This window comes from Malurus melanocephalus, unplaced genomic scaffold, assembly GCF_030028575.1.
Source record: "Malurus melanocephalus ecotype Western Australia unplaced genomic scaffold, MMel_1.1 scaffold_675, whole genome shotgun sequence".
Classification (NCBI taxonomy): domain Eukaryota; kingdom Metazoa; phylum Chordata; class Aves; order Passeriformes; family Maluridae; genus Malurus; species Malurus melanocephalus.
Window position 1 is genome coordinate 182629 of NW_026623907.1, and position 13322 is coordinate 195950.

The 13322-nt window shown below is 43.6% G+C and overlaps 1 protein-coding gene across 5 annotated transcripts in view; it reads left to right on the plus strand.

Moving 5' to 3' along the window:
* The window catches only part of NIN (ninein), a 57751-nt gene that overhangs the window by 35403 nt on the left and 9026 nt on the right, over positions 1-13322 (plus strand). For 2 of the 5 annotated variants that reach the window (XM_057384005.1, XM_057384007.1), the window contains exons 17-27: positions 214-2250; positions 3431-3556; positions 4405-4474; positions 5128-5343; positions 5658-5771; positions 7013-7135; positions 7668-7781; positions 8683-8826; positions 9592-9771; positions 10369-10518; positions 10819-10915. In XM_057384005.1, the coding sequence (XP_057239988.1) occupies positions 214-2250; positions 3431-3556; positions 4405-4474; positions 5128-5343; positions 5658-5771; positions 7013-7135; positions 7668-7781; positions 8683-8826; positions 9592-9771; positions 10369-10518; positions 10819-10915 (3371 nt within the window). Of the gene's footprint in view, positions 1-213; positions 2251-3430; positions 3557-4404; positions 4475-5127; positions 5344-5657; positions 5772-7012; positions 7136-7667; positions 7782-8682; positions 8827-9561; positions 9772-10368; positions 10519-10818; positions 10916-13322 lie in introns of those variants that run through there. The other 3 variants (XM_057384006.1, XM_057384009.1, XM_057384008.1) reach the window with 3 other exon arrangements.

Sequence of the window (13322 nt, forward strand, 5' to 3'; positions counted from 1 at the left end):
CATGAGTTGTTAACACTTTTCCAAGGTAGTTTTTCTTCATGAAGATTCACCAAATTGCCTCAAATCTAAATCTGGCTCCTAGATACACCCATCAATAGTAAAAAAAAAACTCAGTAAAAAAAAAAAAAGGTTTTCCAACTTATTTTGTTCAGCCTAAAAAGCCACTTTAATTTCTGAGGTAGTGTAGTAATATCTTATGTTAACCATATTTAGGAAAACCATGGCCAGTGACTATAACAGAAGAGCATCTCATGCCCAAACTCAGTTTTCTGAGGACACACAAACTCTTGTGAATAAATATGAAGCATCTCTCCAGAGCCTGGAAGGACGTTACCAGCGAGAGCTGCAGGAGCTCGCTGAGCAGCAGAGAGAGGAGAAATCCCAGTGGGAATTTGAGAGGGATGAAATTGCTCAGGAGGCTGCTGAAGCCCACGAGCAGCTGAAGGAAAGMTTGGCCAGTGAAAAGGCTGTTTCTTCTGCCCTGAGCCAGGAGAAGGATCTCCTGGAGAAAAACTTCAAGGAAGAAGTGAACAAGCTGGTGTGTGAGAAGGAGCAGCTGCAGAAGGAGCTGCGAGAGCTGAGGGATGCTGCCTGGGAGAGGGAGGAAAAGCTGAATGAGAAAATAACTCAACTCCAAAATGACCACAAAAATGAGCTGAAGGAGAAAGATGAACACGTATCCACAGTGGAGCAAAATGGGAAGCTGTTTAAGGAAAAGCTGGAGAGACTGGACAGTGAGTAYAAGCAAGAGAAGGAAGAGCTCAATTCAAAGCTCCTTGCCTTGGAGAGTTTRAACAAAGACATTTGTGAAAGAGCAGAGACAGAAAAGGCCGAGATGAGTTTGGAAATCTCCGACCTCCGAGGGAAAATACAGAAATTGCAGTGGGAAACACAGAGTTTTTCYGCCCTGCAGAGCCATTACAGGGTCCTGGAGAGCGAGTACGCGAAAGCCAAGAGCCAGCTCGCTGCTTTCCCTGGARCAGCTCCTCTGGGAGAGGACGGGGATGTTCTCCAAAACCTGCAGAAGGTGCACGAGCAGGCGGTGAAGGAGAATGTCAGGATGGCTGCTCACATCCTGAGGCTGCAGCACCGGCTGGATGCAGCGGAGCGGGAGCGACCTCCCAGTCCCGGCTGCTCCCGCTGCGGCTCGGAACCGGAGGAGATGGATGCCAGCTTTGAAGGGTTACCCAGGGATTGCCAAGATACGGCCACGGGAGCAGATTTCAGTGCCCTTCCACCTTTGGAGGGTGATGCTACAGATCTGGAAGAAATGTCAGAGATGGATTCGGATTTGGAGAAGGGATGTGTGACAGCCAGAGCTGGCGGCCACCCTGAGGCACAGGAGTGTTGGATCCAAGGAAATCAAACAGCTCTGGATGCTGATGGCAGCCAGGATTGTGACAAGAACCAAGAGCTCCTTCCCTGGGGGCCTCTGCTGCCAAAAATGAGAGATCTGGAGAAAGTTCCCAGGCCAAAACCGCTACACAACRATATCAAACAGCAGAAGGTTCATCCACTATATCACAGGATAGCTCCCAAAAATCAAGGGTTTGTTTCTGATGCTTTGAAGCTGCAGGTGGAGCTGGAGAAGGCTGAAGAACTGAGCGAAGCCTCTGTCCTGTTGGATCACACTCCTGGAGCAGCAAATGGTGACCTGAAGAGTGTCCTAGCTCAGCTTTGGAAAAGGGTGGAAGAGCTGGAAGACAGATCCATGGCYCAGGCTGAGCTCCTGTCACTGCAAGAAGAAATTCAGATGGAAAACGAGGATCTGAGAGCTGAAATGATCCARTTAATTGAAAAAAATAAAGCCCTGGAAGACAATCTGCACAGGCTGAGAAGGCTTCATTGTGAACAAGAAGAAAGTGAGGTGGAAAGCGTGAAGTTTGAAAAGGAGAACACCGAGTTCCTCCAGAAGGTTGAAGGGTTGGAAGATGCTGAAGGGTTGGAAGATGCTGAAGGGTTGGAAGATGCTGAAGGGTTGGAAGATGTCCAATATGCTCAAGGAAACGCAGATGTGCCCGGTGCCACAAGAGGTGGGACAATGGAAGAACATCCCACTGCATTTACGGGCCAGCGGGACAAGAACGCCCAAAGCGCCAGCGCAGTGATGGAAGCAGGAAAAGCACGAATGGGCGATCCAAAGGCAAAGGAGGAGGCTCTGGGTCACCCAGAGGCAGAGGAGAGGAAGGCAGTGACCCAGGGCCTGCAGAGCACGTGCACCGAGCTGCAGCACAAAGTTGTCCTGCTGAGGTAACGTAACCCGGCGTAGCCACTAACCCAGCGCTGCCTCGGCTGCTCCTTTAACCACCGTAGCTTAACTCTGCCTTAGCTCTGAGTAGCAAACAGTGCCATGGACTCCTAACTCCTCTAATCCTGGATAAAGAGCACTGGAATAAATAACTTCCAGTGTGTGGCTTACTCCTCTCTGTGCCYGCCACCTAAGCAGGAGCGCCTGCCAGCTGTCCTGTCTGTGGATGTCACCATCGCAGTGTGTAGCTCRTGTGAATTCCAGCAGAAATCCATTGTGTATTTCCATGTCCAAAATCCATGGTAACACCTCCAGAGTGCTTCRTAGCTTTTACTAATATCACTTCACTCGGTTTGTTCCCTTCTAGAGCTCAATTCTGCTCACAGTGCTAAAATCACTCCTGCTTCTCTCGATATTTCACTTAATTTCAGAATGATGGTAATTTGAAAGGCTAAAAATGCTTCTATTTTTCTCAATATTTAATTTAATGCTAGAGAATTACAGAGACTTTTTTCCCCAGTTAGGAACCCCTCAGGAGTGTGATGTGGTAAATACAGTTATAAAACATACATTCATTATATTCTCTTCATAAGTTTTACTTGTTTTTAACTGCTGTATTCCAGCAAGATTCCTTTATTTTTTTATGGATAAAGTGGCTCCAAGTGATTTAATTATTATTCAGCACCAGCTTCCTGCAGGAAATTGTTCTTTCAAGTGTCCCACCATGGATCTGTTATTTCTGAGCAGTTGCTTGAGGATAGAAAAGGAACTTTACAGAGTTTTCCATTCTGTTCCCAGAATTCTGAATTCCAGTTGGGGAAACAGCTCACTCTCCTGGCAGCCTGCACATTGTGGTGTTGAAGTTGTTTGAGCTTAAGGACAGCAAGATACCTAGAATATTYGTGTGAAACTTTAGATGTTTATGCACTTGAGCTGTCCAAAAACATACCCCAAAAGCTCAAAATTTTTTTAAGGTTTGTTGTAAAAATTTGGWTTTTTTTAACAAACTGGGGAGTGCTGTTGGTATATTAATACAAAATATAAATCCACCATTTRTACAGAAAACAAGGCAATTGTAGCTTTGTTTTTGAAGCATTTCCAGTAGCTCAGACTTGTGGGATTTTTTCCCTCCCCAGATGTCCTACAGGAGCTGTTCTCACTTAYCTCCCATCTCTACCACAGGTGTGAGGCCGAGAAGCTCCGTGAGGAAAATGCTGTTCTGAAAAACGAAGTGACTTTATTAAATGAGGAAGGCAGCGCYTCCAGCCTGAAACTGAGGGAGCTGAATGGATCCAGGGAAGAAATGAGGTGAGAATTCCATACCCTGTGATGCCTTCAGGCTGTGGCTCAGCCAKGATGGGTTCATCCCTTCTCTTCCAGCTCGTTCATGTGTTAGGCACTCTGCAGATYCCAAATGGGGTTATTTGATGGTGCTGTTGGAAATCCAGCAGGCTGACAGGTTATTCCTCACCCTTTTCCCTTTTCCCAGCCTGTTCTGCCCATTCCCAGAGCCACACAGGGGTTTAGCTGTAGGCACTGAGGTGACCCAGTAACTCACACGAGCACAGGACCTGATGCAATTATTTGTGCTTCAGCAAAGGCAGGGAGAGGCTCATCAGGGAGAGGACAGATTATTCCAGTGGTTGGGTCTTTGGCAAGTGCAGAACCATTTGTGATCCTGGGATTGTTCTTCCCTTCCAGGAAAGCCGCACTTGGGGTACCTTGAGAGGTTGAGCACTTGCTGAATTCATGCACAACAGAGATGATGAATGATAAATAAATAAATATCCACAATGACCATTTCTGGTGGTTAAAAAAAAAAAAAAAAAAAAAACCAAACAAAACAGCCCATTTTTGGAATAATTCAGGCTGGAAAAGACCTCCCAGATCATCAAGTCTAACTGTCCCCCAGCACTGCCAGGGCCACCACTGCCCCATGTCCCCAAGTGCCACATCCACATGACTTTTAAATCCCTGCAGGGATGGGGACTCCACCCCTGGGCAGCTGTGCCAGGGCTGGGCAATGAAGAAATCTTTCCTAATATCCGATCTAAATCTCCTCTGGCGCACCTTGAGGCAATKTCCTCTTGTCCAATCTTGCAGTTGTGTATGTTAGTAATTGATTTTAATGTTAATGAGCTTTTGTTTTCCCAYAGGCAAAAGATTGAGGCTGTGAGAAAGGAGAAGGTGGCTGTGCAGAAGATGGTTGACAACCTGAAAAAGCAGGTGTGTGGTCTGAGCCCAGAACCTTCTCTGTAGAAATCAYCACTGTATCAAAGCTGATCCTTGCATGGTCACAAAGGCAGCAGAAAACAACCATTTTATACATTTGAACTTTTTGAAAACCCTTTTATTGCCTCTTTGGGATTGATTTGAGRTTTGTTTGACCTGCTTAGAAGACAATTGCTGTAATTATCCAGTTTACAGGTTTAACAGCACTTGCACAGACAACTTGGAAAATTTATTTTGTAGAAATATGAAGTTTAAATGTTTTGTTTTGCTGTTTTTGTGTGATTCTCTTGTGATTCAACCTCTATTCTGGCTGGGTTTAGGAACGCTGCCAATTGTATCCATGTGGCTGCTACTTTTATTTTAGGGRTGGTTTCTTATTCTGGATGAAATAGGAGGATTAAGTAGCTTTTACATCCATATCATCTTGATATTGCTTAGGAAAACACCTGCTCAGAATAATCTGCTGGGATAACCCTCAAAATCCACACCAGCACRACAAAGGGGTTGGATATGACTGGTTTAATTAAGTCCAATTAACTGCTTGGAATTGCTGTTGGATTGAGTCTTGTCAGATCTTTAATTACCTTAATAGGAAGAAAATATCCAAAATCTCATTCCTGGTATAAAATCACTGCTGTCCTACTCAGGTGGCGGATCTAAAGACCAGGAACCAACAGCTGGACTCTGAAAACACAGAACTCAGCCAGAGGAACTCCAAAAACCAAGCAGATGTGCAGGATCTCAATCAACAGCTGGCAAGGGTGCTGAAGCAAAAGGAAAGGGAAGAGGGAAAGTGTACCCTGGAAGARTGGGAAAAGGAGAGGCTGCTTCTGAAAGAGGAACTGGAAAACTCCAAAGCAGAGGTACAGGATTGTGCTGTCCCTGTGGGRTGACAGTTGAAATTCTGGAGGCTGYGGAATTGGCATTTCTGTCCTGGGATGGGCGTGGGATTTTAAAGCTGAGCTTTGCTAAATTCTGGCTCAAACACAGCAGCAGCCAAAATGCAGGAGGGAAAAATGTGCAGGTTTGTCTTGAAAAYGGAGCTTAGCAATGCCAAATATTTCCCTGCACTTTCCAGCACAGCTCCTGATCATCCAGTGGCTGCAGCATCCTCTGCTTAACCTCTGGTGCTGTGGAGTGTCCTAAATTGAGAGCTGAGCCTTTTATTTTTTTGCAGTCATCAAGTATGGTGTCATCTTTGGAGATGGAGGTGTCAAAAATGAAGGTTCAAGCTCATCTGCTGGAGCAGGAGAACCACATCCTCAAGCAGGAGCTGGAGAAGACAAAACAGGTAYAGCATCCTGTTATCCAGAGAAGCTGTGGCTGCCCCTGGATCCCTGGGAATGTCCAAGGYCAGGCTGGATGGGGCTTGGAGCAGCCTGGGACAGTGGAAGGTGTCCCTTCCCATGGCAGGGGTGGGATGGGTGAGCTTTAAGGTCCTTCCAACCCATACCATTGTGGGATTCTATTTGATTAATTTTCACCATCACTTAATGGGTGAAAATACAGGGATGGAAATAGTTCTTTTTAAAACCTTTCTTTAAAGAAATTAAGGGAATATAACTCCTCTTGGAACAGTTTSCAGGTGCAATGCACACTTGTTCAGATTGGGTTGGGTTCACTTGGCTTTGCCAAAAGATTTTTGGGAGTAGTGGATCTACAGAGAAGCTTGAGTCAAGATAAAGATTTAGAGCTCCAATAAAGGAATAGACAGGGCAAATGGGATCCACAGAAGACATTTTCCAGGGCAAAGGGGATCCCCAGGAGACATTTCACTGTGCAACTGGAGATAACCCACATTAGCTTTATTTAAGGACTGAGCTCTTCCAGCATGTCCTGCCAGGGAGAATTCCTATTGCTAAACCCATCTGGAGATATCAGACTCTCACAATGTCTGAGGATAATTTCCTGGAGAGCTCAGTTATCTCCTGTACAAGCRCAGTTCAATTGGCTGTAAATATATGCTAATAAACACAGATAATGAAGGCTACAAATGAGTCAGTTCCCTGATTAGGGCTCCACAAAGTCATTTTCTGCACGGTGTAAAACACTCAGTTGAGGCACCCAGTGCTCWGGGTAGATAATGGTCTTAAAAAGSRAAAGCAGCTGAGGCCTATTGAGAAAGGAGTGGATTGTGGCTGGAGTGTAATTACAGGCAGGAGATGGAATGAGGRGAGGCAGTGATAAAGCCCTGGGTCAGTTGGGAAAAGGATCAGAAKTCAGCAGAGCAGTGATTTTCCCTTCCTGTGTTTTAACCCATGGGGATTCTGATGGGAATTTTYTGCAGAAATCYTTCCCTGTGAGGGTGGGGAGGCCCTGGCAAAGGGTGCTCAAAGAAATTCTGGTTGCTTCATCTCTGGAAGTGTCCAGGGATGGCTTGGACAGGGCTTGGAGCAACCTGGGATAGTGGAAAGTGTCTCTGCATATTCCAGGGGGGGCTGGAACGTGATGACCTTTAAAGGTCCCTTCCAACCCATCATGCCAAATTCTGCAACAGCACAGGAATATAACTGAGGGTTTTGTTTCCCACAGCTGCCCAGAGGCCCTGATCTCTCTGACCTTCAAAATGAAGTTTCAAGCTTAATCACTAAAAATGAAAAGCTGCAGCAAGAGAAAGAAGCCCTGAGCGAGGAACTGAACAGATGTATTGATAAGGTAAGAAAGGACTGTAAATCCACATCACTCTGTGCTGTAAAGGACTGTTAAATTCCTCTGTCATTATCTCTATCACCATAACCTGTAAAACCTCTCTGGATATTTTTTTTTCTTACCCTCAAGCCAGATAAAAGATTAATTGCCACTGCCTGKTTTTTTTTTTTTTTCCTAGCTGGTCTTAGAAAGAAAAGCTGTGTTCAGAATTTAAGCTTTACTGTAACTTGATTATGTAGAAAATTCCCAACATTGCAAGGAAGAGAGGCCTGGATAGAAATACTGCAGCAAGACAAGGATGCCAGTGTTCTTGGATTTTTACTGCAGCTCTAACATATGTAGAGTTGAACTGGAGCAGAGCACACTGTAAAYAATAATCCCATTGTGTGGAAATCCAGGGAGCTGAGGGGCTTTTTGCTTTGCTGTGTTTGCCTTCCTTCCTTAGCTTTAACCCCCTCTGGGGTAACCCCTGAAGTCAAATTTAGTCCAAAAAAAAAAAAATTTCTGAGTGAGGATTCCTGATGTAATCTCATTGCAGGCAGCTCAGGTCAGCTGCTTGGAGAGCGCCATCGGCAGCTTGAARCAGGAGCAGAAATCCTGGGAGCAGCAGAGCCAGGCACTGAAAGCACAGCTCAGCATCTCCCAGGACAAGGTACAAACCTGATTTATGTTGTGACCCTGGATAAAAGCACTTTGATCATCTCTTGTAGTGCTTTTTCTCGTGAAAGCCCCCTTGTGATGTCACGCAGCTGAGAGCGGCTGCTTTGAGGGGCGTTCAAAGSGATGTTCTTAAAAGACAAAAGGAAATTTGTTCAACACAGTCAGGGAGTTTTTCTCACTACAGCCAAATTACCTTTGCCAATTCCCTAAAACACTGCAGAGACTCTGCTGTTCTGCTGCAGGCTCATCCCTCCCCAGGCAGGGATGGGATCAAGTGGCTCACAGCTTGGCTGAGCATTCCTGGGGTTTCTCCTTGGCCATGGGCTGCCAGGAAGAATAAGTAATTCAAGGCAAAGCTTCTTTCCAGCACATCACAGTAAATTCTCAGGGCTGGAGATGTTTCTGGTGGATGTTTCTCGTGGCTGTGAGCTTGGAGCACAAAGTTGGAAAATCATTTGGAATTATAGAGTTGAAAGATTGGAAAATCTTGAATCCAACCGTTCACCCAGCACTGCCACGGCCACCACTGACACATGGATTGTCTCCCCACATCAACATGGATTTTAAATCCTTTCAGGAATGGGGACTCCACCTTTCCCCTGGGCAGCTGTTCCAATGCTGGAAAACMCTTTCCATGAAGAAAATTTCCCTAATATCCAATCTAAACCTCCTCTGGCACAGCTTGAGGCTGTTTTCTCTCATCCTGTCCCTTGTTCCCTGGGAGCAGAGCCTGACTCCTTCCTGTCAGGGATGTGTAGATTGATAATTTAACATTTTCAAAGGGAGGTATCAGCATTTTAACTTCACTCTTCCATCAGAGACCCTAAATCCATGGGATACCTGGTCCAGACAGGGAATCTTGATCCAGATTCCTGTGCTTCTGCTCCTTCCAGGTTCAGAGCCTCGATGAAACTCTGCAGAGCACCAACCTCCAACTGTCCCGGCTGAAATCCGACCTGCGGGTGACACAACAGGAGAAGGAAACTCTGAAACAAGAAGTGATTTCATTGCACAAATTGCTGAATGCCAGTGAAAAGGTAAAGAGCTTCAGGGGTCTCTGTAGGTAATTAGAATTGTTGTATGTTGGGTAAAACATGCAGGTTTTAAGCTGATTTTTTAAAGAAGTATTTTAAGTGTTGAACATAAGCACGGGCAATGATCAGTCCCTCTCCTGACTCTTCATTCTTCCCTAAAAGAAACCTTTKTGCCATAAAACCCTCCAAACCTGTGGACAATGTATTAACTTACAACTATCAACTATTAAAATTAGCAAACTTGTCATTGACAGAGGATCTAATTTTCAGTGCAACTTGGGTTTGAAAKGTACAGAATTACACCAACCTCTCAGCTAATAAGGATTTGTAACTGAAGGAGGTTGTAGACAGCARTCTTGGGATTGCTTTTATGGATTCAGCTACTAATTTGGCTTGTTTGCCATGTAATTAASGAATATTTAATGTCCACGTGGAAAAGAGGCTGCTGCAGAATTGTACAACAGGAACTAAATTACAGCTATTACTAAATAATATATAATACTGAGTTCTGTTTGGCTCTGAACAGAGCACAAATTGCTTTTTTTTGTTCTGCTGAACTCCTTGTACACAGCTATTATCCATGATTTTAGCAGAGGGAAGCACTTGGGATTAGGTTTTTTAGGAAAAACTGTTTGGGCTGGGAGGGAGACGGGAATGCTGCAACTTTGGAGTCTGCAGTTACTGAAAATCTACCTAAAACCCACCTGAACAGAGCAAATGTCTGCTTCTTTGTTCAAGGCCTAACCCTGCAATTCTGTCTGTCTTAAGAACCGGGTTCTGGAAGTGGCTGTGCCTCCCTCAGGGCTGCAGGACCAGCAGGGGCCACGGCACTGGGATGAGCTGGAGCAGCCACCGGACCAGGAGCAGAGGCTGCTCAGGCAGGAGAACGAGAGGCTGCAGAGGGAAGTGCAGAGCACTAAAACAGACCTGGCTCACTCCAGGGAAAAGGTAAACTGGGCAAACTGACCCATCCCAGCAGGGTTTGGGGTTGGAAGGGAGCTTTGGAGGTCACTCACACCCTGGTACATAGATCACATCCAGGCAGGTTTTGAATATCTCCAGAGAATGAGACTCTGAAACACTCTTAGGATATTTCTTTCCTTTAGAAGAAAATCCTAATAATTCTTGTCCAAGATTTCAGTCCAACTTCAAGTCAACAAAAAGATTCTTGATATTCCTAACATTCTTYTTGTGCAATTTCTTGGCTCGCAGTATTAAGTGGATTATGGGGAGGAGGAAGGGAAAAAAGGACAAGATGCTTAAAGCTAAAATATCAAAAATACCTCAGAGTTACCCAGAGGAGCTGTGGCTGCCCCTGGATCCCTGGAATTGTCCAAGGCCAGGCTGAACATTGGGGCTTGGAGCAGCCTGGGATAGTGGAAGGTGCCCCATGGCAGGGRATAGGACTGGATGGGCTTTAAGATCCCTTCCAGCCCCAACCATTCTGGAATTCTGAGTCCAAAATGAACTGGTACTTGGTATTTTARATGAAGTGGAATTATCTAAAACATCCTCCCACTGTTTGTTGATCTCTGATCTCTCTAGATCCGACAGCTGGAATCCACAATCCTTTCCCTAAAGCACCAAAAGCATCAAAGCCAGTCAGGGATTGTCAAAGCCATCGAGCAGGAGAAGCTGAGCTTGAAGAGAGAGTGTGAACAGCTTCAGAAAGAGCTGTCATCTGCCAACAGGAAGGTGAGTTTGGGATGGTAAATACCCAAATCAGCTCAGTGGTTTYCATCACTTAAGACCTTGAGAAAAGCTGCAACTTTCCTCTTTTGTTCTGAGTTTTGTTCTCTTTGCCTCTCACAATTCTGTGTCCCAAGGAGCTGACAGAGCTCCTGCTGGGTGACATCTCTTGGAGCAAARCACTTGTCCAAATACTCCTGGTTTTTAGTCTTGAGTTGTCTTGAGATCAATGGTTCATGGGGGGGAAATCAAATAGATGAAATGAGAAACAGCTGCTTTTCTAAGGAAACTTCTTGTCTCTGATAGATCAGTCAGATGAATTCTCTTGAACGTGAACTGGAAACCAGCTCAGAAAATGAAGGGCTGAGAAAGAAGCAAGTCAAGCTGGATGATCAATTAATGGAGATACTTTGCTATCAGATTTGACTGTGGGGTTTTATCAGTGTCTCACTGAATTTGTTTTATTTTAAAAAAAACTTAGAGATGTGTAGGAACAGCGAAAACTAATTGCAACTAGAAAAATTAACCTCTCCTAACRTTTAACCTCATCTTTCATGACTAAGTTGTGTGGCAAGCATCCTTCTCTGAAGCAAGTTGTGCTTAATTAGAATCCATATATGGCTTCAGACAGTCAAATAGCAAAGAAATTTATTTCTGTGCTTGAGGCAAGGCTGCCACTTTCCTTTTCCTTCCTAAAACGTGTCACCTCAGACTTCCTAACTAATATTTGTGTGATGCTCCTCTTAATGTAGAAAACTCTTCTTATTTACTCTGGGAATAATTTGCTGAATTTAATCCTTGTTTTGATCATCATAAAATAATAATTTATGCATCTTGGTGTTAATTTAAAGGCACAAGGGAAAAATTTAGTAGAGATTCTTGCAAAATCTGCTGTAAAAGTTCTGCTGGAGATGGATCATGCTGGATATCAAAACTTAGGAGTCCTTGGTTGTAGGAATGGGCAACTTAACTGTGTTTAGGGTTTCCCATAAGGTCAGCCCAGACCTCCAAGTTGTCTCTCAGCAGTCTTGCTTAAATTTGCTGTCCTGGATTTGAGTTTAAAAAATAATATATTAAAAAAAAACCACAATTTTCACTTGTTCCATAAGTCAAAGCATCTTTTAGATGAGGCTTCTATAACACTTTATAAAAGGCTTTATGTTTTTCATCAGAACAGCAAATGGGAGGCATAATGCTGAAAATCCTACGTAATTCATAATAAAACTGTAAAAATCTAATTAGGAAATGTGAGATTTTGACAAGTTAATGAAAAGTCTGTTTCTATTCCCTGTGCATTTATTTATATAGTCTTAATTAAGCTTTGGGAAAATGCCAAACCCTTAAACCCATAAACACCAAGCTTGGGATTGCATTTTCTCCTGAAATGTGCATTTCAAACTCACAGGATTTTGTTTCTCCTGGTAACCCTTTCCCAGCAGGTGTGTACAACATTCACTTGGTGCTTTGTGACTTCTAACTCTCTCTTTTGTGCCTGTTCTCCTTTTGTCCATGGCTAACSTGGCTAGAACTCAGTGGTTGGAGCTAGCAGAGAAGGGGGCAATTCTCTCTCTGAAATAGTGTGCGAAGGTAGAGCAATCATTTTTMATGTACCACCATAGCATGGAGAAAACATTCCTTTCTTTTTCTTTATGGATTTTTTTTCTTTTTTAATTCCCTGCATCTCTGAAGTGAAGAAGCCACTATTCATTTTAATGTCAATTTTGGACAGGTTCTTTGTGGTTAATGTGCCGTGCAGTGTGGTTYTGTACTCTGAGGAGCTGTGTATTCCCAAGGCATTGCCATGAAAATGGAGAGAAATCACCCCACTGCATCCCAAAATAATTAAAATTGGAAGGGAGAGAATGAAAAGTGGCTTCCTGCTACCCCATTGACTTGAAGGTGTTTGCATATTTACCTCTGGTGCCTGCATGCTTTTCCACCAGACTGTCTGATGTTTCCTGAAATTAACTGATTTCTGATCCCATTTGGCATCATCCTGATAGTTTAGCAAGTTCATTATTGTTCCATTTTCTTCCACAGATGAATGCAGCAGGATTATGTTGTTTTCACTGTTGTTTCATTAGYGTTGATTTTTAAGATGCTGTTAACACTAATTGACTGTCTCCTCATTAGATACTTGTGTGCYTCACAATATGACAGGAACCCTGAAAAAAAAATCCACCAAAAGCTCATTATTTTCACTTTTTCTATAGTCAGGAAAAGAACAGCTCCTTTACAGACAGAACCCCTAAATAGCTTTAAAAAGTACAAATAGTTTTATTTTAAAGTATTTATAAACCTATTTTCTGTCTACCTGAACCAGCAGAGATAGAGATGGTAATGGAGCCAGAAAAGCTGCAACATTGTGAAAAATATTTACAGTTCTAGATGAAGTCAATAACTGAAATTATTCCAATTTGATGTTTTTGCCACTTGTGAAAGGAAAATTAAAACCACCAAGATAATCTTATACACTTATTCCTAAGGGAACAGAGWAATGGTTTTGAGAGGACAGGTGAGAATTTTTCATGTGGCCAACTGGAGGCCTTTATGGGAAGAAATTATTAAAGTTACACAAAGTCCAGCTGCAAATGAGTTTGTCTAAACCATCAGGGATTTTCTGTCTAGTTCTGGTCTTTTTTAAAATAATTAACTACTCGAGTTACTTACTTGGGTTTTACTTTAGACTGGAAAAATTCTGAATTGTTTCATGTGACTGTCTTAGCTGTTAGTATCTCCACTGTTAGTAGTGAACTAGGAAAGATCTGTAGGGTTTTAAATTCTGAATTCTGAATGTGATATGGTCAGAG